This window comes from Eutrigla gurnardus, assembly GCF_963514095.1.
Source record: "Eutrigla gurnardus genome assembly, chromosome: 12".
Classification (NCBI taxonomy): domain Eukaryota; kingdom Metazoa; phylum Chordata; class Actinopteri; order Perciformes; family Triglidae; genus Eutrigla; species Eutrigla gurnardus.
Window position 1 is genome coordinate 8743019 of NC_139926.1, and position 27934 is coordinate 8770952.

General features: G+C 42.1%; 7 protein-coding genes across 7 annotated transcripts; all 7 read right to left on the minus strand.

Moving 5' to 3' along the window:
* Positions 1-1111: 1111 nt before the first annotated feature.
* LOC311022237 (gamma-crystallin M3-like) lies at positions 1112-2165 on the minus strand. Its single transcript, XM_084023347.1, has 3 exons — positions 2000-2165; positions 1531-1773; positions 1112-1427 (listed from the first exon to the last, which is right to left on the minus strand). Exons 1-3 carry the CDS (start codon positions 2009-2011, stop codon positions 1152-1154), a joined length of 531 nt encoding a protein of 176 aa, XP_083879473.1. The 5' UTR covers positions 2012-2165; the 3' UTR covers positions 1112-1151.
* Positions 2166-3561: 1396 nt separating this feature from the next.
* LOC311022248 (gamma-crystallin M3-like) lies at positions 3562-4396 on the minus strand. The gene is made up of 3 exons (XM_084023364.1): positions 4338-4396; positions 3961-4203; positions 3562-3859 (listed from the first exon to the last, which is right to left on the minus strand). Exons 1-3 carry the CDS (start codon positions 4365-4367, stop codon positions 3584-3586), a joined length of 549 nt encoding a protein of 182 aa, XP_083879490.1. The 5' UTR covers positions 4368-4396; the 3' UTR covers positions 3562-3583.
* Positions 4397-7984: 3588 nt separating this feature from the next.
* LOC311022243 (gamma-crystallin M1-like) lies at positions 7985-8747 on the minus strand (the record flags this gene model as incomplete). Its single annotated transcript, XM_084023359.1, has 3 exons — positions 8695-8747; positions 8345-8596; positions 7985-8260 (listed from the first exon to the last, which is right to left on the minus strand). The coding sequence occupies exons 1-3, from the start codon at positions 8725-8727 to the stop codon at positions 7985-7987; spliced, it is 561 nt and encodes a 186-aa protein (XP_083879485.1). The 5' UTR covers positions 8728-8747.
* Positions 8748-11621: 2874 nt separating this feature from the next.
* LOC311022249 (gamma-crystallin M1-like) lies at positions 11622-12358 on the minus strand (the record flags this gene model as incomplete). The annotated part of the gene is made up of 3 exons (XM_084023365.1): positions 11622-11897; positions 11982-12233; positions 12326-12358. The coding sequence occupies 3 exons, from the start codon at positions 12356-12358 to the stop codon at positions 11622-11624; spliced, it is 561 nt and encodes a 186-aa protein (XP_083879491.1).
* Positions 12359-15251: 2893 nt separating this feature from the next.
* On the minus strand, positions 15252-15988 carry LOC311022250 (gamma-crystallin M1-like; the record flags this gene model as incomplete). The annotated part of the gene is made up of 3 exons (XM_084023366.1): positions 15252-15527; positions 15612-15863; positions 15956-15988. The coding sequence occupies 3 exons, from the start codon at positions 15986-15988 to the stop codon at positions 15252-15254; spliced, it is 561 nt and encodes a 186-aa protein (XP_083879492.1).
* Positions 15989-18878: 2890 nt separating this feature from the next.
* LOC311022240 (gamma-crystallin M1-like) lies at positions 18879-19636 on the minus strand (the record flags this gene model as incomplete). The annotated part of the gene is made up of 3 exons (XM_084023356.1): positions 19584-19636; positions 19239-19490; positions 18879-19154 (listed from the first exon to the last, which is right to left on the minus strand). Exons 1-3 carry the CDS (start codon positions 19614-19616, stop codon positions 18879-18881), a joined length of 561 nt encoding a protein of 186 aa, XP_083879482.1. The 5' UTR covers positions 19617-19636.
* Positions 19637-26497: 6861 nt separating this feature from the next.
* On the minus strand, positions 26498-27254 carry LOC311022241 (gamma-crystallin M1-like; the record flags this gene model as incomplete). Its single annotated transcript, XM_084023357.1, has 3 exons — positions 27202-27254; positions 26858-27109; positions 26498-26773 (listed from the first exon to the last, which is right to left on the minus strand). The coding sequence occupies exons 1-3, from the start codon at positions 27232-27234 to the stop codon at positions 26498-26500; spliced, it is 561 nt and encodes a 186-aa protein (XP_083879483.1). The 5' UTR covers positions 27235-27254.
* Positions 27255-27934: the final 680 nt, after the last annotated feature.

Consider the following 27934-nt stretch of genomic DNA (forward strand, 5'->3'; position numbering starts at 1 on the left):
TGAAATTCTAAGGCTAACTTTTCATGGACATCCTTTTTGGTCTCTGCTGGAAGGTGGTGGCAGCATCTTTTCTCTGGTATGCCATACCAGATGTGGAGGGTGCACACTCACTGTTTAAGGCAATGGACCTGCATTTCTAAAGCATTTTTCTACTTTTTTCAACCACTCAAGGCACTTTACACTACATTCAGTACATTTAACCAATCACACACATTCCCATACTGAGGGCAGAGGAGCTACCTGCCCATCAGGATCCAATCTTATTTCACACACAGATGGTATTTTGGGGTTCAGTATCTTGCCCAAGGATACTTTGGCATGTGGATCAGAGACGAAAACTAGACGAACCATGCTGACTTCTGATGCTGACAGTAATAATAGGTGAAGAGAAGTTACTGAACACTGCGTTTATTGTGTAGGCTTTATATTGACATCTATAATATTGACATCATTTTAAATTCCCAGTCCATATAAAGTGCACAGCGCCATTTCAATTGAGTCTAAATGGCCTGCATGCAGTCGCTATCCTTTTGAATTTGAATCCACGTTAGTCTCTGATGTTGGAGGGGAATGTGTGCTGCACACCACTCATGAATTGTGCCTTTAACAACTGAAACAGCCAATTAGTTAAACATAACTATGGCGGAGGAATATTATCACATTGTGCTATTTTATGTGAAAAAAAATCCACATTACACTTTAAAAACATTTTTTTAATTTAATGTTAAAATCCAGTACAAAATCAGTAATTATTCTTTTACGACTGCTGCTACAAATAATATTTAAAACAATCAATTTAAGCTAATTATAAATTATTAAAAATGTAATACATTATAAATCTAGATGATTATTTATTTGATTATTATGACTATATTATGATTTATTTTATGAATAATATTGAATGTGGAATGTGCAAAAACATCTTACGGTGAAAAGGTTTTAAATGATGAATGTAGATAAGAGAACCAATTAATGAGCAACAATAATGATTAATAGATCTGGTTTTCTATCGTGTCAAATATTGTGTTCCAATGATGCATTATACACGATTTAATCTCATTAATAGATAAGAAACAATAAAGATTGCTTATGCCATGTTGAATATGGGAATTGTTTTATTTCTGAGTTTTGTTTTAAAACAATTTGTTAAGTTAACAGGAGTCAGTGATGCGCCTGATGGAGCTGAATCTCATTCCATCATATCCCATCTCCCTGAAGCTCTTGTACTCTCCGGGCCTCAGGTACATCATCTTGCCTCTGTATTGGGGCTGTTCGTACATCAGCCAGTGGCCATCCATCACGTTGCAGGACTGGCAGTCGGACATGTGGAAACGATCCTGGATGTTGTCGCAATCATCGTTCAGCTCATACATCTGACCTCCGAAATTCTCCCTCTCGTAGAGCTTCACTCTGTAGGACCCTTTGTGCTGTTGAGAGTAAATAGATGTTTTTAGTAATTTTGAAGGAAACCTAGCTCCTGTTAGAAGTCATTTGAGAAATGCTGTATTTCTTAATTTCTGAGCTTCATACCATGGGGATCATGCGACAAGACCTGATGCAGTCACCGAAACCCATCATACGCTGGTAGTCAGAGTACTCTCCTCTCCTCATGAAGTACTGGTTTCCCATGTAGTTGGGACGGTCGTACACCATGAAGCAGCCACTCTCCACCTTGCAGGAGTGACACCTGCTCAGGTGGGAGGCCATGTCAGCGCAGTCGCTGCTGGTCTCATAGGAGCGACCCTGGAAGTTCTTGTCCTCGTAGAAGATTATCTAGGACCCAACAGAGCAGCAGAAGTTCAGTATTACATATTTAGATCAACCCGAATGTAAACAGCTGCTCATTGTGCAATCATTATCTTAGTGCCCTGAAGGATGCATTTCTTTGCGCTATGCATCACAACATATAATTACAATAAAGTAAAGAGAAAGACTCAATGTGTGCAAACAGCAAACAGGAGAAACAATTCTAGTAAAATAGATCCACAATTACACTCACCTTGCCGTGCATGGTGGCTGATACATTGACTGATGCTTTAGCAATCCTATCCCGGATTGAAGCCGTTTTTATACCTAACGTGGGATCCAAACAATCGATGGCACCATTGTATGGAAGCCATGAGTCAGCAGCATGCGATGCTGGACCCTCTGTTTGTGAATGCTGATGGAAAGGGTTATTATGCATCCTCTCACAGGCGCTATCATTCTAGATCAAATGGCTTCTGTATCTGTCTTTTAAAATGTGTGATTTGAATATTATCTAGATGATTCAACTCTTTTTGGTTTAGAAGTAACATACTGAGGGGGGAAAAGTTGAAAGTATGTGTTTGGATCATCTTGAGGACTAAAAACTAACGTATATGGTATATAAAAATACAAAGATGAAACTTAAGGTATAGTGTTTTTTTTCTGTTATCACAAATGCTGACTGACACTAAAATGGTTTCAAACAATAATGTAACCTCGAACATCAATGGTTGAACATCAATGGTCTCAAGAGCTTATCCAAAAGTGCTGGTGCAATTTTGACAGTTTGAATTCTATAAAGGCTTTCGGTAACCTTCACTTATGTTTCATAACATTTGATCTGCCCGTTACATATTTGGACTTATTGTACACGACAACTAGACAATGTTATTGGCTGCATAATTACAGTAGTTGACCTTTGTGCAATGCATGCTTTAAGTTAATATACTTTTAATATGACATGGTGGGATCGTATCATGTATATGATAGCATATGCATCACTACAAAGAAGGACACTCAGGAAATAGTGAACTATATTATATATCGATAAATGTTGTTCTTACATTAATTAAGATGGGGACGCATACTTGTTTATGCTTCTTAACTGCATATTGTTTATACTCTTTATACCATGTACACTGGTGTTTGTATTGTATTTATTATATTTATAGTACCGTCAGGTTTGTCTTGAAAAGAGTTTTCCGTCACAATGAGATGTTTACCTGGTTTAATAAGTGAAAATACAATTATCCAATAATAATAATAATAATAATAATAATAATAATAATAATAATAATAATAATAATAATAATGAATATTGGATAGTATTGAACTGAGCGTCCCTCAAACTGTTCCAGGGCTACTACGCCTGCTTTACTTTTTAAATTAAGTCATAAATACTTACAAGACAAGGTGTCACATAGGTCCAGTTATATGCATTTTATAAAACAACTTCATAAACCTGTTACTCAAAATGGATTTTTTGGAATGACGTTCATGCCTTGAAAAAGTAATTCTGATTTACTAAAATGTAATTTACATAAACGCCTTCTTTTGCAGAATATCTGTATACAAATTATTTTTATAAAACAAACATTCATGTAAGTCTTCAATGTATTATTTTACAATGTGTTGTGTCTGTGATGTCATCATTTATTTTTTATTCATTTCATGATTATTCAAGGGTTTGGGCACCTCTATTTTAATTATTATTAGTGATCCTCATTGTTTATTCAGTGGAATACATAACATTAACACATTTTTGTAGTCATTAAACAGGAAAAACAGGTCACAAGTTTTTGTTTTATCTTTCATCTTTTATTTCAAAATGTTATGTCTAGCACATATCAGTGATGCGCCTCATGCTCATGAACCTCTGGCCGCTCATGCCCATGTCCCTGAAGCTCTTGTACTCTCCGGGCCTCAGATACATCATCTTGCCTCTGTATTGGGGCTGCTCGTACATCAGCCAGTGGCCGTCCATCACGTTGCAGGACATGCAGTCGTTCATACGGTAACGGTCCATGATGTTGTCACAGTCGTCCATCAGCTCATGCATCTGACCACCGAAGTTCTCCCTCTCGTAGATCCTCATCCTGAACTGGCCTCTGTGCTGTTTTTGGAGGAAATATAAACAAATTAAGTTAGAAAAGTTTTGTGAGGGTTGTCATTCATAGTAGTAACATATTATGACGGATGCTGTTAGATACATACCATGGGGATCATACGGCAAGACCTGATGCCACCACTCATTCCCATCATGCTCATGTAGTCGGCGTACTCGCCCCTCCTCATGAAGTTCTGGTTTCCCATGTAGTTGGGACGGTCATAGACCATGAAGCAGCCGCTCTCGACCCTGCAGGAGTGACACCTGCTCAGGTAGGAGGACATGTCAGAGCAGTCGCTCATGCACTCATAGGAACGACCCTGGAAGTTCCTGTCCTCGTAGAAGATGATCTGAAAAAACAAGGGATGCATTAGTTGATGAACACGGGCATGATTTAATTTAGCATAGCTACTGTTTATTTTGTTTAAATTCCAACATTTGTAGTATTTGTGATTTATGTTGATGAAATTATCCCAGAGCTTACCTTGCCCATGCTCATGTCAGTGGTGGTCATACTTGTAGATGAGCTGAGTTGCTACTGCTGCACTGCTGTCCTGTTTGGTTTAACCCTTGCTTTTATACCCTATGAAACCCTACAATGTCAGTGGGCCCCCATTGTTGAAACCCCTGAGCCAGCACCATGGTATAGAGCACTGTAAAGGCCTGTGTTACTGTGTTGCATAATGACCGGGCCCCCAAAGACTTTAGAAATGTTACCCTTTTGACCAGGTACCACGGACATGGGCATTGGGCATGGCAAAATAATGTTTTATTCTGTTATCAACTAACACTACATCTGGGACACCCACAACATCCTAACAATAGACATGAGTGTATTTTTCCCTTTCTCACACAAATTCCTTGTGTAGCCTACTATGTCATTGACCAGTAGGAGAACAGAGCACTCTTCTGTGCGCAACTGTAAACTGTTGACGTGAGCCTCAGCCGTAATTCAATATACAATGCTTCATCACTGTCAAACAAAACACTGCATCATAATTGTTGGAGCAATCTCACATTTAACCAGACCTTGGCTGCGGTCGAAAAGTCTTTTTTGCTTAGGAAGGTTCCTAACTGAAGAGATGACCTGGAAGTAAACAACTGGCCGCCATGGTAAGAGCTGTTCGAATTATCTAAATGCAAAGGAAAGGAGCTCCAATGCTTCTTTTCAGATCTCCTTTAGCATAGGATACAACAGATCTTCTTTTACTAAAGGAAAGGAGATTACGCCGCCCCACAATTCCTTGGGAGAGCAACATTTAGAGTTCCGCACACCTCGGCCGTATAAATATAAATAAATAAATATGTGTGGACAGTGTTAATAATTTAATGGTAGTTTTTATTTACTTCAATCATGTTACAAATTTTTGACAAAAATTAAACTAAAACCAAAAATGAAATGTAAATACAGCAAATGGTCAAACGGGAAGGAGGAGCTGCTGGAACTGAAGCCGGTCAGTGAACCAGCTGTTTATAAAACCAACAACATGTGGAGAAGTGTACGACACGCTTTTTGTAGTCCATTATTGTAGTTTCTTCACCGCAGACCCACGTCAGTCACCAGTGTCGTTCATCAGCAGTCAATCATCAGCGGGCGCATTATAATGACGTAGCTTAGTGAATGTCCGGTTGGATTATTTGGGCATGGCGGTTGTCTTATCCCAAATCTTTTTGCGTTCTCCTTCCAACTTGACCAACCTAACCCCATGACGTTTTCCCCCCAAAGTCATGGAAAAGGCGTTAGAAATAGGGGTTAGGACCGAATTTTTTGACTCTTCGACCGCAGACTGCGTGTTTCCTACGGTGGCGTATTAGGGCCACTGTCGAAAAAAAACGGAGCCGAGAGAGGTGGGCAATATTCTGAGATTAAAAGTCACAAATTTGCTAGTTTTAAAGTGGCAAATTTGCGACTTTAAAACTAGCAAATTTGCGAGTTTTAAAGTGGCAAATTTGCTAGTTTATTACGATGCTAACAACCTGCATTTATGCTAGCTAACTTCGCTTCCGAATGTCGCTTTTATCTTTCTAATTAATTCATCCCAACGTGTGACGCCTTGCTAAGGCCCTTAAGGTAATGGCTGGTGATGGTTATTGTTGGTTAATTTTAAATGGGCCAAATTGTCATCTTATTTGTGTTTATTGAGCAGGTAGTTTGCCTAAGCTAGCGGTAGCTTTCACTTGTTGTCATAGCAACGGCAAACATCCGGGTCAAGCTACGTGATTACTTCCTCTATGACCGCTAGCTTAGCCAAACCACCCGATCAACAAACACACATACCGTAAAATGACAATTTGGCCCATATAAAATTAACCAACACTAACCATCAAGAGCCATCACCCTAAGGACCTTAGTAAAGCATTGACACACGGATGGATTAATTAGAAAGATAAAAGCTACATTCATGGGAAGTTAGCTAGCATAAATGCCGGTTGTTAGCATCGTAATGAACTAGCAAATTTGCCACTTTAAAACTCGCAAATTTGTGACTTTTAATCTCTGAATATTGCCCACCTCTCTTGGCTCCGTTTTTTTTTTTTTTTTTTTTTTCGACAGTGGCCCTAATACGCCGTCGTAGTTTCCCCTGTCTCTCTGTTGTGTCATTGTATGTGGTCATGGCTGTTCGTTACCTGCATGCTGCATTACCTTGTGTTCCGTGGAGTAACTCCTGTGTCCAGCCTAGCCATTGTAAGTGTTTATTTTTTAATGTTGTTTTACCCTTGTGGCCTCCCTTAGTTGATATTTAGTTTTATTAGTTAAATAAACATTTTTGCCTTGTACTTTTTGTCCAGTTGTCTGCATTTGGGTCCAACCCTCTTTTCCCCTTTTCACTACACGAAACCTTGACAATCAACAATATAGGTTTATCTTATGATAAAGTATGTGCATGAAACATAGCTGTCTACTCTAGTGGTAGAGTTGGCGCCCCCGAGGCTAAATTCTCACAGAAGCGGCCCTACTAGTATAAATGTTTATTTGCAACACTGTGCAAATATGTAATTAGAAAAACAACAAATAAAAAAATGTGGAAGTCATGTACGACACTGAGCTATGATGCTTGTGTGTTTTGCACTGGGATGAAATCATACAAACAGGTCTTACTCATTCTTTGCCATCCTCATTAAGAAAAAGAGTCGTGGGATAAAATAACTGCATGAAACATAGTTAAGTCGGGGCGCCGGATAGCTCAGTGGTAGAGTTGGCGTCCCGAGGCTAAGTCCTCACAGAAGCAGCCCTTGGTTTAAATCCGACCGGCCGCCCTTTCTGTGTGTCATCCCCCTCACCCCCTTTCCCTCTCCTGTTGTCCTCACTGAATAAAAAAGGCAAAAAGGCCCAAAAAAGGTTATGTAGCTAGCTAGTACTAAAAGGTAACAATCTAGTTGGTGCAAGAGCAGTGGAGTTTTCTGAGCCAGACCACAGCATGCCAGAAGGGGCATGACTTTGTTGCTCCGTTATCCAGTGAGATACTGCAGCTAGTAGCAGTAACACTTATCCAGACTACACAAAATTACCTCTACAGGTAAAGAGAAATGATCTGCATGTATTACAAACTATCAATGTGCAGTGTGAGTTAAAAGCTTCTGGATGTTATCACAAAGGCATCATCAAATTCTTACTGTTTTCATTAAAAGTATACCAACCTGTAAATATTTTGGGGGAAAATACGTTGGATAATTTAAGAAGTTAAATTAAGATTTAGTGACTTTTGGACCTGTGCTGCTAGCTTATTTAATTGGAAAAGAGTTGGCAACACTGGGCTAAGAATTTTAGGATGGATCATTTTAAAAATCTTTATATTGATGGTCTCCTCATTGTTACCAACCCAAGCTTTAATGTCCATAAATCTGCTAGTGAAAAATAAAGTTGTGCATTTCGCCAAACTGTTTTGTGATGTTGCCAGGTTTTTTTTACTACAGAAAAGAAGAGACTATTTTTGAAGCGTTAACGTTTTTCTGCTTTTCACAGGGTTATAAAGTATGCCAAATCTGTAGGATTTTCATGATGGGATTCAATTAGTTATTTAATTATTTCACAGCTCGGGACGAACCACACAAAAGAAGTAAGCGCTTGACAAATGTGGTTACGGTATGAATTACATGTTGTTTTTATTTACTTAGGTCAGTTACAGAAGTCTAGCACATATCAGTGATGCGCCTCATGCTCATGAACCTCTGGCCGCTCATGCCCATGTCCCTGAAGCTCCTGTACTCTCCGGGCCTCATGTACATCATCCTGCCTCTGTATTGGGGCTGCTCGTACATCAGCCAGTGGCCGTCCATCACGTTGCAGGACTGGCAGTCGTTCATACGGTAACGGTCCATGATGTTGTCACAGTCGTCCATCAGCTCATGCATCTGACCATCGAAGTTCTCCCTCTCGTAGATCCTCATCCTGAACTGGCCTCTGTGCTGTAATACAAGACAGGGAAAATGTAAGTATGGACACACATTTTCAAACTAAAAACAAATTGTAAATGTAAGGAAATCTCTTACATAGGGGATCATTCTACAGGATCTGATGTTGTCGAACATCATGCCCATGCTCATCATGCGCTGCATGTCATGGTACTCGCCCCTCCTCATGAAGAACTGCTGACCCATGTAGTTGGGACGCTCGTAGACCATGAAGCAGCCGCTCTCCACCCTGCAGGACTGGCACCTGCTCAGGTAGGAGGACATGTCAGAGCAGTCGCTCATGCACTCATAGGAACGACCCTGGAAGTTCCTCTCCTCGTAGAAGATGATCTGAAAAAAGTGTATTGTAATAGTGAGATATAAAACAGCAAGGTGAATATGGCTTCAGTAATTTGTCCTTATAAAAAGATATTTAAAAGTAGGCCTACCTTGCCCCTCATGTTCATGCCGGTGTTACTCATGCTGAGTGTAGCTGTGCTGTTGCTCCTGAACTGCTTGCCTAACTGGTTTAACCTTTTCCTTTTATACCTGACAAATGGTAAAGCATCAGTGACTCCTCCCCCTCAGAGAACCCCATTACTCAGCAACTTACTATTGAAGCCAACAGAATGAAGAGGTTATGTTAATTTTTCAGTGACGGGGTACCTTGCAGTGGGTGACAACAAACACTGCATCAATGACGCCTCACAATGTCCATACTTTGTCTTCAACATTCTTTTTCTTGTCTCGCAGAGTAGTCTACGACAGAGTCCATGTGTTTCGTGGTATTGGCCAATAGAAGCACAGACACCTCTATTGTAATTTTGTATACACCATCACTACAGTTTAAGCTAAGGAAGGATCTGGTGGTTTCCAAAGGTTTTTGTAAATAATATCATTCAGTGTTACTTCGACGTAAAAGGAAAAGAGTCTCCTCAATAATTTAACAATAATAATTAACAATATAGGTATATCTTATGATTCCAAATTAGAAACCTTGTTGTTTCCATCAGTTTAGTATGGCTTAGGTTTTCAAATAACTTTGATATCCACATGTGCCTCAGCCAACATTCATATGGATACCGAGACACTCAGAGATTTGTTATATTTGTCCAGGTTCACATAGCCTCTATGCGAGATTTTATGCAGTCTTCCTGTCCATTACTTAATTTATTGTATATAGAAACAAGACACATTTTACAGATCATGTAAAGCTTTTATTGTCATCACATAAGTTAATAGTCACACTATGAAGCGTTGTACAGTACTGTCCGAGTTGTCACTCAGCCTGGTACTTCAGACTTGAAGGGTGTTTTCAGACGTTCAAGGCTATGTAGAGATCAGACCGCCGCTTGATTGAACCAGAAACGTAGCTGCTGGCAACCTCCTCCTTGTCCAGATGCTCAGACTGTTTAGAAAGGTCCTCTAGGATAGAGATCTTCTATACTTCATCTGTTCATGGTGCTGGTCCATTAAGACTTCGTCAAAGACGACGTCCATCAACTCATCAACATGCCCTGTGAAATGTTTAACACATAAAGATTTATAGACTTGTATGTGTGTGGGACAAAACTAAAGGTTGTTTCACCATTTTATTCTATTCATTTTACATGCTCAACTTGACATCATATTTATATTTTCTAAGGTTGTATTTGCTTTTACTGTGTGTGAAGAAGCTGCTCTCCACCCTGCAGGACTGGTACCTGCTCAGGTAGGAGGACATGTCAGAGCAATTGCTCATGCACTCATAGGAGAGACCCTGGAAGTTTCTCTCCTCGTAGAAGATGATCTGAACTCACCCACCTCATGAAGTACTGGTTTCCCATGTAGTTGGGATGCTCATAGACCATGAAGCGGCTGCCCTCCATCCTGCAGGACTGGTTTGATCCTGTTTAAATTGTGCCATTATTTTCACATATGATTTTTGTCATATTTAAAAGGTGGTTGACATGTGTATCAGAGAATTTTGTACGTCCAGAAAATTGCATTTTTTAGTCTAACTTTATTTGCAAGACTGTGCAAATAAGTAATTAGAAAGACAACAATACAAAATTAATGTAAGTGATGTATGACACTGAGCTATGATGCTTGTGTGTTTTGCATGTGGATGAAATCACACAAACAACAGGTCTTGCTCATTCTTTGCCATCCTTGTTAAGAAAAAGATTCATGGGATAAAATATGTGCATGAAACATAGCTACGTTGGTGCGCCGGATAGGTCAGCGGTCGAGTTGGTGCCCTGAGGCTAAGTCCTCACAGAAGCGGCCCTGGGTTTTAATCCGACCGGCCGCACTTTCTGCGTGTCATCCTCCTCTCCCCTTTCGCTCTCATATTGTCCTCACTGAATTAAAAAGGCAAAAAGCCCCCAAAAATAACTTGAAAAAAAGAAAGTTATGTAGCTAGCTAGTACTGAACGGTCACGGCCATGTTGATGCAAAACCAGTGGAGTTTTCTGAGCTAGACCGCAGAATGCCAGAATGGATGTGACTTTGTCTCTCCATCATCCAGTGAGATACTGCAGCTAGTAGCAGTAACACTTATCCAGACTACACAAAATTATCTCTACAGGTAAAGAGAAATGATGTGCATACTCCAAACAGCAACAAGCAGCATGGGTTAAAAGCATAGCACCCCCTTACAACATTAGCATAAAGGGTATTCTTGCTGTTTAACGGTTAGGCCTACACTTGTTTTGGATGTAATTATCACAAAGGCGTTATCAAAATCTTACTGTTTTCATTAAAAGTATACCAACTTGTAAATATTTTGGGGAAAATACGTAAGATAATATAAGAAGTTAGCTTTAGATTTAGTGACTTTTGGACCTGTGCTGCTAGCTTATTTAATTGGAAAAGAGTTGTCAACACTGGGCTAAGACTTTTAGTTTGGATCATTTTAAAAATCTTTTTATTGATGGTCTCTTCATTGTTACCAACCCAAGCTTTAATGTCCATAACTCACAGCATGAAAAGTAAAATGTTACTGACAAATAAAGTTGTGCGCCAAACAGTTTTTTGGTATTGATACTGAAGGGTATATCTTTGACCAATTGCTTAAAACTTGATTCTTGAGCGTGTCCTTTGATTCAAAGGGCCATTAAAAAAAAAAAAAGAACTGAAATCCACCTCTTCTAATCATGCCGGGCCGAGAAAGCAAACCGTTCTTAAGAACGTAACGGAGCGCTCAGACTGGCCAAACAATCCAGACTTTAGGCTCAATCTTGCCTGGGCGCTGTATTTGTTGGCCTAGTGTGAGTGCGTTCTTAGTAATTTTCACAGCTCAGGACGAGCCACACAAAATAAGTACGTGCTTGACAAATGTGGTTACAGTATGAATTACATGTTGTTTTTATTTACTTAGGTCAGTTACAGAAGTCTAGCACATATCAGTGATGCGCCTCATGCTCATGAACTTCATGTTGCTCATGCCCATCTCCCTGAAGCTCCTGTACTCTCCGGGCCTCATGTACATCATCCTGCCTCTGTATTGGGGCTGTTCGTACATCAGCCAGTGGCCGTCCATCACGTTGCAGGACATGCAGTCGTTCATACGGTAACGGTCCATGATGTTGTCACAGTCGTCCATCAGCTCATGCATCTGACCACCAAAGTTCTCCCTCTCGTAGATCCTCATCCTGAACTGGCCTCTGTGCTGTAATACAGGACAGGGAAATTGTAAGTATGGACACCCATTTTGAAACTAAAAACAAATTGTAAATGTGGGGAAATCTCTTACATAGGGGATCATTCTACAGGATCTGATGTTGTCGAACATCATGCCCATGCTCATCATGCGCTGCATGTCATGGTACTCGCCCCTCCTCATGAAGAACTGCTGACCCATGTAGTTGGGACGCTCGTAGACCATGAAGCAGCCGCTCTCCACCCTGCAGGACTGGCACCTGCTCAGGTAGGAGGACATGTCAGTGCAGTCGCTCATGCACTCATAGGAACGACCCTGGAAGTTCCTCTCCTCGTAGAAGATCATCTGAAAAAAGTCAATTGTAATAGTGAGATATAAAGCAGCAAGGTAAATATGTCTACAGTTATTTGTCCTTATTATAAAAAGATAAAAAGTACCTTGCCCCTCATGTTCATGCCGGTGTTGCTCATGCTGAGTGTAGCTGTGCTGTTGCTCCTGAACTGCTTGCCTAACTGGCTTAACCTTTTCCTTTTATACCTGACCAAGGTAAAGAATCAGTGACCCCTCCCCCTCAGAGAACCCCATTACTCAGCAACTTACTATTGAAGCCAACAGAATGAAGAGGTTATGTTCATTTTTCAGTGACGGGGTACCTTGCAGTGGGTGACAACAAACACTGCATCAATGACGCCTCACAATGTCCATACTTTGTCTTCAACATTCTTTTTCTTGTCTCGCAGAGTAGTCTACGACAGAGTCCATGTGTTTCGTGGTATTGGCCAATAGAAGCACGGACACCTCTATTGTAATCTTGTATACACCATCACTACAGTTTAAGCTAAGGAAGGACCTGGTGGTTTCCAAAGGTTTTTGTAAATAATATCATTCAGTGTTACTTCGACGTAAAAGGAAAAGAGTCTCCTCAATAATTTAACAATAATAATTAACAATATAGGTATATCTTATGATTCCAAATTAGAAACCTTGTTGTTTCCATCAGTTTAGTATGGCTTAGGTTTTCAAATAACTTTGATATCCACATGTGCCTCAGCCAACATTCATATGGATACCGAGACACTCAGAGATTTGTTATATTTGTCCAGGTTCACATAGCCTCTATGCGAGATTTTATGCAGTCTTCCTGTCCATTACTTAATTTATTGTATATAGAAACATAACACATTTTACAGATCATGTAAAGCTTTTATTGTCATCACATAAGTTAATAGTCACACTATGAAGCGTTGTACAGTACTGTCCGAGTTGTCACTCAGCCTGGTACTTCAGACTTGAAGGGTGTTTTCAGACGTTCAAGGCTATGTAGAGATCAGACCGCCGCTTGATTGAACCAGAAACGTAACTGCTGGCAACCTCCTCCTTGTCCAGATGCTCAGACTGTTTAGAAAGGTCCTCTAGGATAGAGATCTTCTATACCTCATCTGTTCATGGTGCTGGTCCATAAAGACTTCGTCAAAGACGACGTCCATCAACTCATCAACATACCCTGTGAAATGTTTAACACATAAAGATTTATAGACTTGTATGTGTGTGGGACAAAACTAAAGGTTGTTTCACCATTTTATTCTATTCATTTTACATGCTCAACTTGACATCATATTTATATTTTCTAAGGTTGTATTTGCTTTTACTGTGTGTGAAGCAGCTGCTCTCCACCCTGCAGGACTGGTACCTGCTCAGGTGGGAGGACATGTCAGAGCAATTGCTCATGCACTCATAGGAGAGACCCTGGAAGTTTCTCTCCTCGTAGAAGATGATCTGAACTCACCCACCTCATGAAGTACTGGTTTCCCATGTAGTTGGGATGCTCATAGACCATGAAGCGCCTGCCCTCCATCCTGCAGGACTGGTTTGATCCTGTTTAAATTGTGCCATTATTTTCACATTTGATTTTTGTCATATTTAAAAGGTGGTTGACATGTGTATCAGAGAATTTTGTACGTACAGAAAATTGCATTTTGTAGTATAACTTTATTTGCAAGACTGTGCAAATAAGTAATTAGAAAGACAACAATACAAAATTCATGTAAGTGATGTATGACACTGAGCTATGATGCTTGTGTGTTTTGCATGTGGATGAAATCACACAAACAACAGGTCTTGCTCATTCTTTGCCATCCTTGTTAAGAAAAAGATTCATGGGATAAAATATGTGCATGAAACATAGCTACGTTGGTGCGCCGGATAGGTCAGCGGTCGAGTTGGTGCCCTGAGGCTAAGTCCTCACAGAAGCGGCCCTGGGTTTTAATCCGACCGGCCGCACTTTCTGCGTGTCATCCTCCTCTCCCCTTTCGCTCTCATATTGTCCTCACTGAATAAAAAAGGCAAAAAGCCCCCAAAAATAACTTGAAAAAAAGAAAGTTATGTAGCTAGCTAGTACTGAACGGTCATGGCCATGTTGATGCAAAACCAGTGGAGTTTTCTGAGCCAGACCGCAGAATGCCAGAATGGATGTGACTTTGTCTCTCCATCATCCAGTGAGATACTGCAGCTAGTAGCAGTAACACTTATCCAGACTACACAAAATTATCTCTACAGGTAAAGAGAAATGATGTGCATACTCCAAACAGCAACAAGCAGCATGGGTTAAAAGCATAGCACCCCCTTACAACATTAGCATAAAGGGAATTCTTGCTGTTTAACGGTTAGGCCTACACTTGTTTTGGATGTAATTATCACAAAGGCGTTATCAAAATCTTACTGTTTTCATTAAAAGTATACCAACTTGTAAATATTTTGGGGAAAATACGTAAGATAATATAAGAAGTTAGCTTTAGATTTAGTGACTTTTGGACCTGTGCTGCTAGCTTATTTAATTGGAAAAGAGTTGTCAACACTGGGCTAAGACTTTTAGTTTGGATCATTTTAAAAATCTTTTTATTGATGGTCTCTTCATTGTTACCAACCCAAGCTTTAATGTCCATAACTCACAGCATGAAAAGTAAAGTGTTACTGACAAATAAAGTTGTTCGCCAAACAGTTTTTTGGTATTGATACTGAAGGGTATATCTTTGACCAATTGCTTAAAACTTGATTCTTGAGCGTGTCCTTTGATTCATAGGGCCATTAAAAAAAAAAAAAGAACTGAAATCCACCTCTTCTAATCATGCCGGGCCGAGGAAGCAAACCGTTCTTAAGAACGTAACGGAGCGCTCAGACTGGCCAAACAATCCAGACTTTAGGCTCAATCTTGCCTGGGCGCTGTATTTGTTGGCCTAGTGTGAGTGCGTTCTTAGTAATTTTCACAGCTCAGGACGAGCCACACAAAATAAGTACGTGCTTGACAAATGTGGTTACAGTATGAATTACATGTTGTTTTTATTTACTTAGGTCAGTTACAGAAGTCTAGCACATATCAGTGATGCGCCTCATGCTCATGAACTTCATGTTGCTCATGCCCATCTCCCTGAAGCTCCTGTACTCTCCGGGCCTCATGTACATCATCCTGCCTCTGTATTGGGGCTGTTCGTACATCAGCCAGTGGCCGTCCATCACGTTGCAGGACATGCAGTCGTTCATACGGTAACGGTCCATGATGTTGTCACAGTCGTCCATCAGCTCATGCATCTGACCACCAAAGTTCTCCCTCTCGTAGATCCTCATCCTGAACTGGCCTCTGTGCTGTAATACAAGACAGGGAAATTGTAAGTATGGACACACATTTTGAAACTAAAAACAAATTGTAAATGTGGGGAAATCTCTTACATAGGGGATCATTCTACAGGATCTGATGTTGTCGAACATCATGCCCATGCTCATCATGCGCTGCATGTCATGGTACTCGCCCCTCCTCATGAAGAACTGCTGACCCATGTAGTTGGGACGCTCGTAGACCATGAAGCAGCCGCTCTCCACCCTGCAGGACTGGCACCTGCTCAGGTAGGAGGACATGTCAGTGCAGTCGCTCATGCACTCATAGGAACGACCCTGGAAGTTCCTCTCCTCGTAGAAGATCATCTGAAAAAAGTCAATTGTAATAGTGAGATATAAAGCAGCAAGGTAAATATGTCTACAGTTATTTGTCCTTATTATAAAAAGATAAAAAGTACCTTGCCCCTCATGTTCATGCCGGTGTTGCTCATGCTGAGTGTAGCTGTGCTGTTGCTCCTGAACTGCTTGCCTAACTGGCTTAACCTTTTCCTTTTATACCTGACCAAGGTAAAGAATCAGTGACCCCTCCCCCTCAGAGAACCCCATTACTCAGCAACTTACTATTGAAGCCAACAGAATGAAGAGGTTATGTTCATTTTTCAGTGACGGGGTACCTTGCAGTGGGTGACAACAAACACTGCATCAATGACGCCTCACAATGTCCATACTTTGTCTTCAACATTCTTTTTCTTGTCTCGCAGAGTAGTCTACGACAGAGTCCATGCGTTTCGTGGTATTGGCCAATAGAAGCACGGACACCTCTATTGTAATTTTGTATACACCATCACTACAGTTTAAGCTAAGGAAGGACCTGGTGGTTTCCAAAGGTTTTTGTAAATAATATCATTCAGTGTTACTTCGACGTAAAAGGAAAAGAGTCTCCTCAATAATTTAACAATAATAATTAACAATATAGGTATATCTTATGATTCCAAATGAGAAACCTTGTTGTTTCCATCAGTTTAGTATGGCTTAGGTTTTCAAATAACTTTGATATCCACATGTGCCTCAGCCAACATTCATATGGATACCGAGACACTCAGAGATTTGTTATATTTGTCCAGGTTGACATAGCCTCTATGCAAGATTTTATGCAGTCTTCCTGTCCATTACTTAATTTATTGTATATAGAAACATGACACATTTTACAGATCATGTAAAGCTTTTATTGTCATCACATAAGTTAATAGTCACACTATGAAGCGTTGTACAGTACTGTCCGAGTTGTCACTCAGCCTGGTACTTCAGACTTGAAGGGTGTTTTCAGACGTTCAAGGCTATGTAGAGATCAGACCGCCGCTTGATTGAACCAGAAACGTAGCTGCTGGCAACCTCCTCCTTGTCCAGATGCTCAGACTGTTTAGAAAGGTCCTCTAGGATAGAGATCTTCTATACCTCATCTGTTCATGGTGCTGGTCCATAAAGACTTCGTCAAAGACGACGTCCATCAACTCATCAACATGCCCTGTGAAATATTTAACACATAAAGATTTATAGACTTGTATGTGTGTGGGACAAAACTAAAGGTTGTTTCACCATTTTATTCTATTCATTTTACATGCTCAACTTGACATCATATTTATATTTTCTAAGGTTGTATTTGCTTTTACTGTGTGTGAAGCAGCTGCTCTCCACCCTGCAGGACTGGTACCTGCTCAGGTAGGAGGACATGTCAGAGCAATTGCTCATGCACTCATAGGAGAGACCCTGGAAGTTTCTCTCCTCGTAGAAGATGATCTGAACTCACCCACCTCATGAAGTACTGGTTTCCCATGTAGTTGGGATGCTCATAGACCATGAAGCGGCTGCCCTCCATCCTGCAGGACTGGTTTGATCCTGTTTAAATTGTGCCATTATTTTCACATATGATTTTTGTCATATTTAAAAGGTGGTTGACATGTGTATCAGAGAATTTTGTACGTCCAGAAAATTGCATTTTGTAGTATAACTTTATTTGCAAGACTGTGCAAATAAGTAATTAGAAAGACAACAATACAAAATTCATGTAAGTGATGTATGACACTGAGCTATGATGCTTGTGTGTTTTGCATGTGGATGAAATCACACAAACAACAGGTCTTGCTCATTCTTTGCCATCCTTGTTAAGAAAAAGATTCATGGGATAAAATATGTGCATGAAACATAGCTACGTTGGTGCGCCGGATAGGTCAGCGGTCGAGTTGGTGCCCTGAGGCTAAGTCCTCACAGAAGCGGCCCTGGGTTTTAATCCGACCGGCCGCACTTTCTGCGTGTCATCCTCCTCTCCCCTTTCGCTCTCATATTGTCCTCACTGAATAAAAAAGGCAAAAAGCCCCCAAAAATAACTTGAAAAAAAGAAAGTTATGTAGCTAGCTAGTACTGAACGGTCACGGCCATGTTGATGCAAAACCAGTGGAGTTTTCTGAGCCAGACCGCAGAATGCCAGAATGGATGTGACTTTGTCTCTCCATCATCCAATGAGATACTGCAGCTAGTAGCAGTAACACTTATCCAGACTACACAAAATTATCTCTACAGGTAAAGAGAAATGATCTGCATACTCCAAACAGCAACAAGCAGCATGGGTTAAAAGCATAGCACCCCCTTACAACATTAGCATAAAGGGAATTCTTGCTGTTTAACGGTTAGGCCTACACTTGTTTTGGATGTAATTATCACAAAGGCGTTATCAAAATCTTACTGTTTTCATTAAAAGTATACCAACTTGTAAATATTTTGGGGAAAATACGTAAGATAATATAAGAAGTTAGCTTTAGATTTAGTGACTTTTGGACCTGTGCTGCTAGCTTATTTAATTGGAAAAGAGTTGTCAACACTGGGCTAAGACTTTTAGTTTGCATCATTTTAAAAATCTTTTTATTGATGGTCTCTTCATTGTTACCAACCCAAGCTTTAATGTCCATAACTCACAGCATGAAAAGTAAAGTGTTACTGACAAATAAAGTTGTTCGCCAAACAGTTTTTTGGTATTGATACTGAAGGGTATATCTTTGACCAATTGCTTAAAACTTGATTCTTGAGCGTGTCCTTTGATTCATAGGGCAATTAAAAAAAAAAAAAGAACTGAAATCCACCTCTTCTAATCATGCCGGGCCGAGGAAGCAAACCGTTCTTAAGAACGTAACGGAGCGCTCAGACTGGCCAAACAATCCAGACTTTAGGCTCAATCTTGCCTGGGCGCTGTATTTGTTGGCCTAGTGTGAGTGCGTTCTTAGTAATTTTCACAGCTCAGGACGAGCCACACAAAATAAGTACGTGCTTGACAAATGTGGTTACAGTATGAATTACATTTTTTTATTTACTTAAGTAAATTACAGAAGTCTAGCACATATCAGTGATGCGCCTCATGCTCATGAACTTCATGTTGCTCATGCCCATCTCCCTGAAGCTCCTGTACTCTCCGGGCCTCATGTACATCATCCTGCCTCTGTATTGGGGCTGTTCGTACATCAGCCAGTGGCCGTCCATCACGTTGCAGGACATGCAGTCGTTCATACGGTAACGGTCCATGATGTTGTCACAGTCGTCCATCAGCTCATGCATCTGACCACCAAAGTTCTCCCTCTCGTAGATCCTCATCCTGAACTGGCCTCTGTGCTGTAATACAAGACGGGGAAATTGTAAGTATGGACACACATTTTGAAACTAAAAACAAATTGTAAATGTGAGGAAATCTCTTACATAGGGGATCATTCTACAGGATCTGATGTTGTCGAACATCATGCCCATGCTCATCATGCGCTGCATGTCATGGTACTCGCCCCTCCTCATGAAGAACTGCTGACCCATGTAGTTGGGACGCTCGTAGACCATGAAGCAGCCGCTCTCCACCCTGCAGGACTGGCACCTGCTCAGGTAGGAGGACATGTCAGAGCAGTCGCTCATGCACTCATAGGAACGACCCTGGAAGTTCCTCTCCTCGTAGAAGATCATCTGAAAAAAGTCAATTGTAATAGTGAGATATAAAGCAGCAAGGTAAATATGTCTACAGTTATTTGTCCTTATTATAAAAAGATAAAAAAGTACCTTGCCCCTCATGTTCATGCCGGTGTTGCTCATGCTGAGTGTAGCTGTGCTGTTGCTCCTGAACTGCTTGCCTAACTGGCTTAACCTTTTCCTTTTATACCTGACCAAGGTAAAGAATCAGTGACCCCTCCCCCTCAGAGAACCCCATTACTCAGCAACTTACTATTGAAGCCAACAGAATGAAGAGGTTATGTTCATTTTTCAGTGATGGGGTACCTTGCAGTGGGTGACAACAAACACTGCATCAATGACGCCTCACAATGTCCATACTTTGTCTTCAACATTCTTTTTCTTGTCTCGCAGAGTAGTCTACGACAGAGTCCATGCGTTTCGTGGTATTGGCCAATAGAAGCACGGACACCTCTATTGTAATTTTGTATACACCATCACTACAGTTTAAGCTAAGGAAGGACCTGGTGGTTTCCAAAGGTTTTTGTAAATAATATCATTCAGTGTTACTTCGACGTAAAAGGAAAAGAGTCTCCTCAATAATTTAACAATAATAATTAACAATATAGGTATATCTTATGATTCCAAATGAGAAACCTTGTTGTTTCCATCAGTTTAGTATGGCTTAGGTTTTCAAATAACTTTGATATCCACATTACATTTACATTTACATTTAGGTCATTTAGCAGACGCTTTTGTCCAAAGCGACTTACAATAAGTACATTTGTTAAAAGAAGGAAACAAGGAAACCACAACGAATCATTGCCGATAAAGTAAGAGCTAAAAGTAGAACAAGTGTTAGGTCCTCATCTGAGTAAACTAGTAGTTCAAGAGCAACAGTGCTACGATCAGAGTGCTATAGGTAAGGTTGTTTTTTTTTTTGGGGGGGGGGGGGGGGGGGGTCATGCTAGTCGAGGTGAAGTCTGAACAGGTGAGTCTTGAGCCTTTTTCGGAAAATGGCAAATGACTCAGCTGTCCTGACATTAGTCGGGAGTTCGTTCCACCACTGAGGCGCCAGAACAGAGAAGAGTCTGGACTTTGCTGAGCGACATTTGTTTGATTTCAGCGATGGTGGTACCAGCCGGCCAGCTGAAGTAGAGGAGCGAAGTGCTCGCTTCGGGGCATGAGGTTTGACCAGTGTTTGAAGGTAGATGGGTGCCGTTCCATTGATGGCCCTGAAGGCCAGTGTCATCGTCTTAAATTGGATGCGTGCTGCAACAGGGAGCCAGTGGAGGTCACGGAGGAGGGGGGTCACATGGGAGAATTTGGGTAGATTGAAGATAAGACGTGCTGCAGCGTTCTGGATACGCTGCAATGGTTTAATCGCAGAGGCCGGGAGTCCGGCCAGGAGAGAGTTGCAGTAGTCAAGGCGGGAGATGACCAGTGCTTGGACCAAGAGTTGCGTTGCGTCCTTTGTGAGGAGGGTCCGAATCCTGCGGATGTTGTAGAGGGCAAATCTGCAGGATCGGGCCACAGCAGTGATGTTGGGGGTGCAGGATAGTTGGTCATCGAGGATTACACCCAGGTTCCTCGCAGTTGACGACGGCAATACTGTGATGCCCTCGACAGTGACCGACAGGTCCATGCGAGGGCAGTCTTTTCCTGGGATGAAGAGGAGTTCGGTTTTATTCAGGTTAAGCTTGAGGTGATGTGCAGTTGTCCAGACAGAGATGTCAGCCAGACAGTCCGAGATGCGAGTTGCAATGTGGGTGTCAGAGGACGGGGGAAAAGAGAGGAACAGCTGGGTGTCATCTGCGTAGCAATGGTAGGAGAATCCATGCGATGTGATAACAGAACCTAGTGATCTGGTGTATAGTGAGAACAGAAGCGGTCCTAATACTGAGCCTTGAGGGACACCCGTGTCCAGAGAACAGGGTTTGGACATAGAGCCATTCCATGTGACCTGAAAGGTGCGATTTGTCAGGTATGATGTAAACCAGGCGAGAGCAGAGTCAGTTATGCCAAGTTCAGCCAGAGTGGAGAGGAGGATTTGGTGATTGACTGTGTCGAACGCAGCAGATAGGTCGAGGAGAACGAGAACGGAGGAGTGGGACGAGGCTCTGGCGTCTCGCAGGGACTCGGTCACTGTGAGGAGGGCCGTCTCAGTGGAGTGAGCAGTCCTGAATCCTGATTGATTAGGGTCTAGGAGGTTGTTCAGCGAGAGATAGGATGACAGTTGGTTGTAGGCGGCACGTTCCAAGGTTTTAGAGAGGAATGAAAGAAGAGATACAGGTCTGTAGCTTTGGATGTCAGTAGCGTCTAGGGTGGGTTTTTTAAGGAGAGGTTTCACGGTAGCTGTCTTAAAATCCGCTGGAATGACACCTGAGGTGAGGGAGGAGTTGATCAGGGTGGTGAGGAATGGCAAGATGTCGTGTGAGATGTCTTGGAGAAGAGAGGAGGGGATCGGGTCGAGGGAGCAGGTGGTGGCACGGTTAGATGTAACAAGTGCGTGAACATCTTCAGAGGTGAGGGGGGTAAAGCTGGTAAGACCATCCGAGTTGAGGGTTGGGGGAGATGTCTTCTGGGAGGGAATAGGCGTAAATGAGGAGCTGATGTCATTTACTTTCTTGGTAAAGTAAGTAGCAAAGTCATCGGCAGTAAGGAAGGAAGGGGGAGGAGGGGTAGGAGGGGTGAGGAGGGAGGAGAACACGGAGAAGAGTTTCCTGGGGTTGGAGGCAGAAGAGTTGATCTTTGCCAGGTAGAAGGCAGATTTAGCTGCCGAAACAGTTGAGGTGAAGTCAGAGAGGAGGCGGTGGTAGTGAGCAAGGTCCTCGTGCTGGCCCGATTTCTTCCATTTTCTCTCTGACGCTCGCAACAATGATCTGTTGGTTCGCAGAGGTTCAGACAGCCAGGGAGGGGGGGGGGGGGGGGGAGATGATCGCGCAGGTTGTGAGATAGGGGGACAGAGAGTGTCCAAAGAAGAGGAGAGTGAGGACATCAGGATGGAGGAGGCTTCCTCAGTAGGTATTAGGGAGAACTGTTCTGAGGATGGTAGCGAGGAGATAACAGTTGAGGAGAGAGCGGAGGGAGTGAGGGATTTCAGGTTGTGGCGGCTGGTGACCATTCGAGGCGTAGAGGGGAGGGATGTGGTGGGCTCCATGGGGAGGGAGAAAGTCACAAAGTGGTGGTCGGACATGGTGAGCGGGGTAACAGAGAGTGCCGAGATGCCACAGGATCTTGTGAAGACAAGGTCAAGTTGGTTCCCGGCGCGGTGAGTTGGTGGAGAGGGGGAGAGCGTAAGGTCAAATGCGGAAAAGAAGTCGATGAATTCAGATGAGTGCAGCTTTCCCGAGTGGATGTTGAAGTCACCGAGGACGACGAGTGGCGTGCCATCATCAGGGGAGCAGCTCAGGAGGGCATCCATCTCATCAAAAAAGTCACAGAGAGGACCGGGTGGGCGATAGATCACTATGATGTTGAGTTTGAAAGGAAGGGTGACAGAGACGGCGTGGAATTCAAGTGTAGATCGGGGTAGGTGGTCTAGAGGAAGGACCTGGTAGGACCATGTGGGTGAGATGAGGAGCCCAGTTCCTCCTCCTCGCCCTGTTCGTCTTGGGGAGTGTGAAAACGAGTAGGCAGTTGAAAGGGCAGCTGGAGTGGCAGTGTTTTCCGGGGTGATCCAGGTCTCTGTGAGGGCCAGGAAGTGGAGAGACTGCAGGGAGGCATAGGCTGAAATGGTGTCCGCCTTCTTGACTGCAGACTGGCAGTTCCATAGCGCCCCTAGTACTTCAAGGTTCTTACCGGTGGAGAATGGTGGGTAGCAGAGATTGGATGGGTTACAGCCTCGAGTGAAGGGTCTTCGGTGAAATCTTCTCCAGTGTGATGTCCTGACTGGGATAAGACACATGGCTGCGAGGGGGGGTAAGATGTTATGCCTACCTCGGTGGACGTCCTCGATGGACTCCCACAGATAGACTCCCTTGTCTTTGTTCAGCTGTCTTGACTCCCACAGATAGACTCCCTTGTCTTTGTTCAGCTGTCTTGACTCCCACAGATAGACTCCCTTGTCTTTGTTCAGCTGTCTTGACTCCCACAGATAGACTCCCTTGTCTTTGTTCAGCTGTCTTGACTCCCACAGATAGACTCCCTTGTCTTTGTTCAGCTGTCTTCGTTCAGATGGCCAGACGCTGCAGCTGACGCTGTAGTGACAGCTTTTTAAGTGCTCAGTTTACCGTAAGTACTGTGTGTGACCCCTCCCTCTAATCAAGTCTATTCACTACACCTGAGATGGCTCAAACTTAGTTGATTACTCTAATCACTTAACATATGCAGTTTCACGACGATTTCAACAACAAGCTATCAGCACACGACTAATGTTGCACTAGCTTTACTCACACAATGCCTGAACCCAAATCTACAATTAGTTTGTGACTTACCAACAACAGACAAAGCAGCTTCCTTCCTTGCTCCAGACAAAATGTGGTTTGAAGGAGGTCTACTGGCAGCCCTTTAAGCACTGTGTGTGACCCCTCCCTCTAATCAAGTCTATTCACTACACCTGAGATGGCTCAAACTTAGTTGATTACTCTAATCACTTAACATATGCAGTTTCACGACGATTTCAACAACAAGCTATCAGCACACGACTAATGTTGCACTAGCTTTACTCACACAATGCCTGAACCCAAATCTACAATTAGTTTCTGACTTACCAACAACAGACAAAGCAGCTTCCTTCCTTGCTCCAGACAAAATGTCTCAGCCAACATTCATATGGATACCGAGACACTCAGAGATTTGTTATATTTGTCCAGGTTGACATAGCCTCTATGCAAGATTTTATGCAGTCTTCCTGTCCATTACTTAATTTATTGTATATAGAAACATGACACATTTTACAGATCATGTAAAGCTTTTATTGTCATCACATAAGTTAATAGTCACACTATGAAGCGTTGTACAGTACTGTCCGAGTTGTCGCTCAGCCTGGTACTTCAGACTTGAAGGGTGTTTTCAGACGTTCAAGGCTATGTAGAGATCAGACCGCCGCTTGATTGAACCAGAAACGTAGCTGCTGGCAACCTCCTCTGGCAATACTTCATCTGTTCATGGTGCTGGTCCATAAAGACTTCGTCAAAGACGACGTCCATCAACTCATCAACATACCCTGTGAAATATTTAACACATAAAGATTTATAGACTTGTATGTGTGTGGGACAAAACTAAAGGTTGTTTCACCATTTTATTCTATTCATTTTACATGCTCAACTTGACATCATATTTATATTTTCTAAGGTTGTATTTGCTTTTACTGTGTGTGAAGCAGCTGCTCTCCACCCTGCAGGACTGGTACCTGCTCAGGTAGGAGGACATGTCAGAGCAATTGCTCATGCACTCATAGGAGAGACCCTGGAAGTTTCTCTCCTCGTAGAAGATGATCTGAACTCACCCCCCTCATGAAGTACTGGTTTCCCATGTAGTTGGGATGCTCATAGACCATGAAGCGGCTGCTCTCCATCCTGCAGGACTGGTTTGATCCTGTTTAAATTGTGCCATTATTTTCACATATGATTTTTGTCATATTTAAAAGGTGGTTGACATGTGTATCAGAGAATTTTGTACGTCCAGAAAATTGCATTTTGTAGTCTAACTTTATTTGCAAGACTGTGCAAATAAGTAATTAGAAAGACAACAATACAAAATTCATGTAAGTGATGTATGACACTGAGCTATGATGCTTGTGTGTTTTGCATGTGGATGAAATCACACAAACAACAGGTCTTGCTCATTCTTTGCCATCCTTGTTAAGAAAAAGATTCATGGGATAAAATATGTGCATGAAACATAGCTACGTTGGTGCGCCGGATAGGTCAGCGGTCGAGTTGGTGCCCTGAGGCTAAGTCCTCACAGAAGCGGCCCTGGGTTTTAATCCGACCGGCCGCACTTTCTGCGTGTCATCCTCCTCTCCCCTTTCGCTCTCATATTGTCCTCACTGAATAAAAAAGGCAAAAAGCCCCCAAAAATAACTTGAAAAAAAGAAAGTTATGTAGCTAGCTAGTACTGAACGGTCACGGCCATGTTGATGCAAAACCAGTGGAGTTTTCTGAGCCAGACCGCAGAATGCCAGAAGGGATGTGACTTTGTCTCTCCATCATCCAGTGAGATACTGCAGCTAGTAGCAGTAACACTTATCCAGACTACACAAAATTATCTCTACAGGTAAAGAGAAATTATCTGCATACTCCAAACAGCAACAAGCAGCATGGGTTAAAAGCATAGCACCCCCTTACAACATTAGCATAAAGGGAATTCTTGCTGTTTAACGGTTAGGCCTACACTTGTTTTGGATGTAATTATCACAAAGGCGTCATCAAAATCTTACTGTTTTCATTAAAAGTATACCAACTTGTAAATATTTTGGGGAAAATACGTAAGATAATATAAGAAGTTAGCTTTAGATTTAGTGACTTTTGGACCTGTGCTGCTAGCTTATTTAATTGGAAAAGAGTTGTCAACACTGGGCTAAGACTTTTAGTTTGGATCATTTTAAAAATCTTTTTATTGATGGTCTCTTCATTGTTACCAACCCAAGCTTTAATGTCCATAACTCACAGCATGAAAAGTAAAGTGTTACTGACAAATAAAGTTGTTCGCCAAACAGTTTTTTGGTATTGATACTGAAGGGTATATCTTTGACCAATTGCTTAAAACTTGATTCTTGAGCGTGTCCTTTGATTCATAGGGCCATTAAAAAAAAAAAAAGAGAACTGAAATCCACCTCTTCTAATCATGCCGGGCCGAGGAAGCAAACCGTTCTTAAGAACATAACGGAGCGCTCAGACTGGCCAAACAATCCAGACTTTAGGCTCAATCTTGCCTGGGCGCTGTATTTGTTGGCCTAGTGTGAGTGCGTTCTTAGTAATTTTCACAGCTCAGGACGAGCCACACAAAATAAGTACGTGCTTGACAAATGTGGTTACAGTATGAATTACATTTTTTTATTTACTTAAGTAAATTACAGAAGTCTAGCACATATCAGTGATGCGCCTCATGCTCATGAACTTCATGTTGCTCATGCCCATCTCCCTGAAGCTCCTGTACTCTCCGGGCCTCATGTACATCATCCTGCCTCTGTATTGGGGCTGCTCGTACATCAGCCAGTGGCCGTCCATCACGTTGCAGGACATGCAGTCGTTCATACGGTAACGGTCCATGATGTTGTCACAGTCGTCCATCAGCTCATGCATCTGACCACCAAAGTTCTCCCTCTCGTAGATCCTCATCCTGAACTGGCCTCTGTGCTGTAATACAAGACAGGGAAATTGTAAGTATGGACACACATTTTGAAACTAAAAACAAATTGTAAATGTGAGGAAATCTCTTACATAGGGGATCATTCTACAGGATCTGATGTTGTCGAACATCATGCCCATGCTCATCATGCGCTGCATGTCATGGTACTCGCCCCTCCTCATGAAGAACTGCTGACCCATGTAGTTGGGACGCTCGTAGACCATGAAGCAGCCGCTCTCCACCCTGCAGGACTGGCACCTGCTCAGGTAGGAGGACATGTCAGAGCAGTCGCTCATGCACTCATAGGAACGACCCTGGAAGTTCCTCTCCTCGTAGAAGATCATCTGAAAAAAGTAAATTGTAATAGTGAGATATAAAGCAGCAAGGTAAATATGTCTACAGTTATTTGTCCTTATTATAAAAAGATAAAAAGTACCTTGCCCCTCATGTTCATGCCGGTGTTGCTCATGCTGAGTGTAGCTGTGCTGTTGCTCCTGAACTGCTTGCCTAACTGGCTTAACCTTTTCCTTTTATACCTGACCAAGGTAAAGAATCAGTGACCCCTCCCCCTCAGAGAACCCCATTACTCAGCAACTTACTATTGAAGCCAACAGAATGCAGAGGTTATGTTCATTTTTCAGTGACGGGGCACCTTGCAGTGGGTGACAACAAACACTGCATCAATGACGCCTCACAATGTCCATACTTTGTCTTCAACATTCTTTTTCTTGTCTCGCAGAGTAGTCTACGACAGAGTCCATGTGTTTCGTGGTATTGGCCAATAGAAGCACGGACACCTCTATTGTAATTTTGTATACACCGTCACTACAGTTTAAGCTAAGGAAGGACCTGGTGGTTTCCGAAGGTTTTTGTAAATAATATCATTCAATGTTACTTCGACGTAAAAGGAAAAGAGTCTCCTCAATAATTTAACAATAATAATTAACAATATAGGTATATCCTATGATTCCAAATCAGTTTAGTATGGCTTAGGTTTTCAAATAACTTTGATATCCACATGTGCCTCAGCCAACATTCATATGGATACCCAGACACTCAGAGATTTGTTATATTTGTCCAGGTTGACATAGCCTCTATGCAAGATTTTATGCAGTCTTCCTGTCCATTACTTAATTTATTGTATATAGAAACATGACACATTTTACAGA

Bases quoted from the DNA above. Each gene is read 5' to 3' on its own strand.
- LOC311022237 (XM_084023347.1), bottom strand. The intron at 1,428-1,530 runs GTATGAAGCTCA...TACTCTCAACAG, and splicing joins CTTGTCGCATGATCCCCATG to CACAAAGGGTCCTACAGAGT.
- LOC311022248 (XM_084023364.1), bottom strand. From the start codon at position 4,367: ATGACCACCACTGACATGAGCATGGGCAAG. The intron at 4,204-4,337 runs GTAAGCTCTGGG...TTGTTTTTTCAG, and splicing joins CTGACATGAGCATGGGCAAG to ATCATCTTCTACGAGGACAG. The intron at 3,860-3,960 runs GTATGTATCTAA...CTCCAAAAACAG, and splicing joins CTTGCCGTATGATCCCCATG to CACAGAGGCCAGTTCAGGAT.